At 38.2% G+C, this 4,930-nt stretch overlaps 2 protein-coding genes across 3 annotated transcripts; one reads left to right on the top strand and one right to left on the bottom strand.

Moving 5' to 3' along the window:
* The first annotated feature begins 317 nt into the window (after positions 1–317).
* On the top strand, positions 318–942 carry LOC147496067 (pentatricopeptide repeat-containing protein At5g25630-like). The gene is made up of 2 exons (XM_086568517.1): positions 318–499; positions 612–942. Exons 1-2 carry the CDS (start codon positions 318–320, stop codon positions 940–942), a joined length of 513 nt encoding a protein of 170 aa, XP_086424643.1.
* A 640-nt stretch (positions 943–1,582) lies between these two features.
* Positions 1,583–4,667, bottom strand: LOC147496066 (putative cinnamyl alcohol dehydrogenase 1). Of its 2 annotated transcripts, none has more exons than XM_086564848.1 (7): positions 4,418–4,667; positions 4,182–4,281; positions 3,920–4,033; positions 3,596–3,826; positions 2,505–2,790; positions 2,170–2,320; positions 1,583–2,001 (listed from the first exon to the last, which is right to left on the bottom strand). In XM_086564848.1, the coding sequence occupies exons 2-7, from the start codon at positions 4,268–4,270 to the stop codon at positions 1,805–1,807; spliced, it is 1,068 nt and encodes a 355-aa protein (XP_086420974.1). In that variant the 5' UTR covers positions 4,271–4,281; positions 4,418–4,667; the 3' UTR covers positions 1,583–1,804. The 2 variants fall into 2 exon arrangements, with proteins under 2 accessions (XP_086420974.1, XP_086420975.1); XM_086564849.1 differs by having other exon boundaries at positions 4,182–4,284; positions 4,423–4,581.
* Between the last annotated feature and the right edge of the window lie 263 nt (positions 4,668–4,930).

Below are 4,930 nucleotides of genomic sequence, written 5' to 3'. Positions count from 1 at the left end.
TATCGCAGAGGTATACCTTGATGAGATTATCAGAGTGGGATTTAGCCCTTCAGTTACTACCTACAATTCACTTCTGAATGCGCTGGCCCGCAGAGGTGATTGGAAAGCAGCAGAAGCAGTGATTTTGGACATGAAGAGGACTTCAAGCCTAATGAAACATCACTGTCCTTGATGCTTCATTGTTATGCAAAAGGGGGGGGGGAATTAGAGGGATAGAGGCAATTGAAGAAGAAATCTACAGTGGAGAGATCTTCCCAAGTTGGATGCTCTTGAGAACCCTCGTTCTTGCAAATTCCAAGTGCAGAGCACTGAGGGGCATGGAGAGAGCATTCAAAGAGTTGGGAAAGAAAGGATACAAACCTGACTTGGTCCTCTGCAATTCAATGCTTTCCATATTTGCAAAGAACAGGATGTATAACCAAGCACATGAAATGGTGCAGGTAATCCATGAAAGTGGTTTGGAACCAGATCTTATTACCTACAACATCTTGATGGACATGTATGCACGTGGCGGAGACTGTTAGAAAGCAGAAGAGATCCTCAAGGGGCTACAGAAAGCTAAATTGAAACCAGACCTTGTATCTTACAACACTGATCAAAGGGTTTTGCAGGCAAGGACTCATGCAGGAGGCTCTGAGAACAATGTCAGAGATGATAGCTATGGGAATCAGGCCTTGCATTTTTACGTACAATACTTTCGTTGCTGGATACGCTTGTAAGGGAATGTTTGTGGATGTGCATGATGTGATCAGTTATATGATGCAGCGGAAGTGCAGACCCAATGAGCTAACCTACAAGATTGTTGTTGATGGCCACTGTAAGGAACAAAAATACAAAGAAGCGATGGATTATGTATCAAAAATAAGGGAGACAGATCCATCTTTCGATGACCAGTCAGTGAGAAGGCTAGCAGCCGGTGTCAGGGAGAATATGGAGTCATAAGAAATCATGGATATATACGAATGTACAAGTTCATTGGTTAATTACTATGATACCTTGTTGCACATTGTAATTTTCCAATGGCAGAATTTTGAATTTGTAATTACAGGATAAGATTTGATGTTTTTGGAGTTCTTGTTTGTATTAGTGAGAGAATCTGACTATAAATAAAGTTACATTCCTCATTTCTGGTAGTTATTTTGAAACTCTAGATGTCAATCACTGTTTTTCAACTCCCCACATTATCAATTTTTCAAAAAAAGAAAAAAATATATATATATAGATATAAAGGTGATCCGGTTTAGAACTGAACCGGTTTGCCGGTTCAACCACTGTTTAAGCTTAAACCAAGAGTCCAACCATAAACTCAAGTTTTAATTGAACCGAACCGAAAATTTACCAATTCCGGTCGGACCCCAGTTCAACCACCGGTCCGGTCTGATTTTCTAAACACTGCACGGAAGGGTCGGTGGGTATGATGGGTGTATTTTTAACGGGTTTGGTTGGGTCGAATTGTTGTTCTTGGAGAGAGAAAGTGGGAGAGGGTGGTGGTCTCCTTTTATGTTGTTGTGGTTTTGTTTTGAGTAGAGGGAGAAGAAAGCTTCTTCGTTGTTGGTTCCATTATTACTGACGAAGGTGAACAAATCCCAAAACCACGATTTCATTAATACAAACTAAAAATGAGTCATTGAAAGCAGGTCACTTATTCCGAGCAAGATAAGTACAAATGGGACCGTATTTAACAGCTACTAGATAAAATCCTTCATAACCCCTCTATAAAATTATTACAATGTACTACTGATTTCTGTTCTGGCTTGCATACAATGCAATACCTAATGGAACTCTTTTCTTATTGTGAAAACATTCATTTTAAGGAATTCTTAATATCTATCACAAAACGATACTTGACATCTTTCTTAACCATCCTCTCAAGTGCTTCATTTATGTAGTCAATTGGAATAACTTCAATCTCCGGGTATATCTTGTTGGCAGCACAGAATTCTAACATCTCCTGTGTATCCTTCGTACCACCCGTTACACTCCCAGAAAGAGTTTTGGAACCTACCAAGAAGAAAGGAAATTATTTTAGTACTGGCACGACCACTAACAGCCTATTACCATGCATTATTAACATCTTCATCAATAAAAACCAGTTTCAGAAACACTAATTCAACAAATAACAAATAATTACCATACTGTGGAGAATTGGAAGGTAAACAGATAACTAACCCATATTAAGGCTTGCGGGATGAATTTTAACTTCGCTTGGAAAGCCCACTAAGACCAAAACACCCATAGTCTTCAAGAGTGCCATGTACGGATCAAAGGGATGATCACCAGACGCAGTATCAACTATGAAGTCAAGAGACTTCGCCACAGCCTACACATTATAGAAAACTTGGTCACCATTCAAAAGCTTCTCATTTCTTTCATATAACGTATCACTGTCAGGAGATAATATTAGAGCTATGCAAGCTCAAGAGGCAGATTAATGTGAATCTAAATACCAATGGGTATTATCAATATCTTTTCAAAAAAAAAAAGACCATTATATTATAACTTACTTCCATTTGTTGTTTGTCAGTTGTGAGCACAAATCTGTCAGCTTTAAGGAGATTCAGGGCTTCATCTTTCTTAGATGTACTTGTGCTGAGAACTGTTACATGTAATCCAAAAGCCTTTCCGAACTTCACTGCCATATGACCAAGGCCACCAAGCCCAATCACACCAAGAGATTTACCCGGTTGGTTCATCTTATGGCGCATCATGGGAGCATAAACTGTTATTCCAGCACATAACAAAGGTGCTGCTGAAGCTAATGGGTAGTTGTCAGGAATTCTGTAGCAATACCTATGTAATCAGGAAGAACAAAATACCAAATTTATTCCTGACAAGTCTGATCTCAATATAAATTCTCCTTCTAACAGAAGAAAAGAACTTCAAACTTGTAAAATAGGCAGAGGAATTTCAAAACAAAATATTAGAGTACATAAGGTTGGACCACCGGATATTGTGAGGGCTTGCTCAAGTTTTTCCATGCCTATTTATAAGTAAAAGCACAATGATATTGTGAAGAAGGTAGCAAACATAGGAGTGGATGACAGGCAACGGGACAAAAGCAAAACCAAACCGGCAATATAGTTCATGGTTTTTGAAATCAATGATAAATGGGTGATGGACATAAGAACTCTCATCGGTAGAATTGAAAACCCGCAATGTAAGGCTGCAAGGGTCTAATGCCTATGATTGTACTTCATATTTTTCTTCATAAATACAAATACACCACTTGGTTTTGCACAAAACATATATTGAGAATGAGGAATACAGTACGACAAAAAGGAGACATCATTCTTTGGCGGATGCCAGCTAGTTTAGTCTTCATCCTAAATCGCAACTTTGCCTTGCCAAAGAAAGAATTATGTACCACTCACAAACGCTGCACGTACTAAAACGAAAAAGGAAAAACACAAATTTGGAGGTTGATAAATCACCACATAGATTCTTAACTTGCACCCTCACAGGACGGATCATTATTTGGAAACTAGTGCAAACAGAAGTTGAAGATTTACCAGTTAAATACTGTATATAGTAAAACATCATACAAGGCTTATAAGCAACACAAGGCTTATAAGAAGCACAAGTTGAACCGAATTACCTTTCTTGGACTAAGATGTAATTGGAGTATCCTCCTTTTGTGACTGTACCATCCACATCAATACCATTAAACGTGAAGATTGGACCCTTTTCACAATGAATTTCTAAGCCATCGTTACAGTACCCACATTCTCTACAAGAGTTTACATATGTTCCAACTCCCACATGGTCACCACTTTTAAAGCGGTGAATGTTGGAACCAACTTCTTTGACAATGCCGACAATTTCATGTCTGGTATGCAAAAACATCATGGCATTAGCCATTAGTTAGAATAGCTAGCAGGTAAACAAACCTTTTAAATAATATATGAAAAGCAACACCTACCCAGGGACCAAAGGATACATCGAGTCGCTCTGAATATTTCTTGTCCAGTGAACATCGGCAAAACAGACTCCACAGTGTGTGATTGTTACTGAGACGTCATCAGGTCTGAGCACCCTGTAGATTTAAATGTGTGTATGGTAATTAATGTTTCGATCTAGACCAATTCAACTAATTCGAATAGTCTCATTGGTATAACAATTCCGTTGCGAATAAAGCAATTGGAAGAACTGTATACTACAATCAGAACAAATGGTGCACGTACCTGCGACTGAATTTGTAAGGAGAAAGTAGTCCAGATGGATCTGTTGCTGCCCACCCCAAGCAATTCTCGTTTCCACCTTCTGAACTCATTGTTATATTCACTACAATACAAACACAACAAAAGAACTGAGCTACATGCTATTCCTAAAACAACACAAAATTTAAGCTACAGGTTATTCATCATCATCATTCATTAGTAATGCAAAATGATGAAAACAAGTATAGTCCAAATCAAACCTTTATGCAAACGTGGCGCAGAGATACGAGGAGAGAAAGCTTTTGGAGTATATATAAAAATGAAGAAAGTTCGGGGATTTGTGGCTTTCGAGTGTTGACCAACTGACCAAGGGTGGCCACTGGCCAGTTACTACCGTCTTGCTGCTGATCAACTTCTAAGGGAATAGTTTACAAGAAAATAAAAGCGTCACTACTCAGTACTCCGAGAGCGCCTAGTGCCTAGGCATTCTAGGCAGTGCCTAGAGGGGCTAGGTGATAGGCGGTTTTTTTTCCTAATATATACAGTAATACACACCTATACTATAAGAAATGAAGAAAATCATTTACTATAATTCAAAAAATAAATGCAAACAAAAGTACTTATTACAAAAAATGCGTAATAGTTGAAAAATATCGACTTTATATAAAAACATAATCTTTGTTATAATGACATATAATTTACATTAGACTCTAGTCTTTTAAACTCATTCAAATCTTAAGCCTACACGCGCCTTTAATTTTCGACATTTAATC

The sequence above is a fragment of the Coptis chinensis genome, chromosome 6 (assembly GCF_015680905.1).
Source record: "Coptis chinensis isolate HL-2020 chromosome 6, ASM1568090v1, whole genome shotgun sequence".
Classification (NCBI taxonomy): domain Eukaryota; kingdom Viridiplantae; phylum Streptophyta; class Magnoliopsida; order Ranunculales; family Ranunculaceae; genus Coptis; species Coptis chinensis.
This window is presented reverse-complemented; position numbering and strand designations above follow the sequence as displayed.

Excerpts from the sequence above, each read along its gene's own strand:
- LOC147496067 (XM_086568517.1), top strand. The coding sequence starts at position 318 with ATGGAGAGAGCATTCAAAGAGTTGGGAAAGAAAGGATACAAACCTGAC. Across the intron at positions 500-611 it reads TACAACATCTTGATGGACAT|GCAAGGACTCATGCAGGAGG; the intron begins GTATGCACGTGG and ends AGGGTTTTGCAG.
- LOC147496066 (XM_086564848.1), bottom strand. The coding sequence starts at position 4,270 with ATGAGTTCAGAAGGTGGAAACGAGAATTGCTTGGGGTGGGCAGCAACA. Across the intron at positions 2,321-2,504 it reads CTGACAAACAACAAATGGAA|GCTGTGGCGAAGTCTCTTGA; the intron begins GTAAGTTATAAT and ends TATAATGTGTAG. Across the intron at positions 2,002-2,169 it reads TCCCGCAAGCCTTAATATGG|GTTCCAAAACTCTTTCTGGG; the intron begins GTTAGTTATCTG and ends TCTTCTTGGTAG.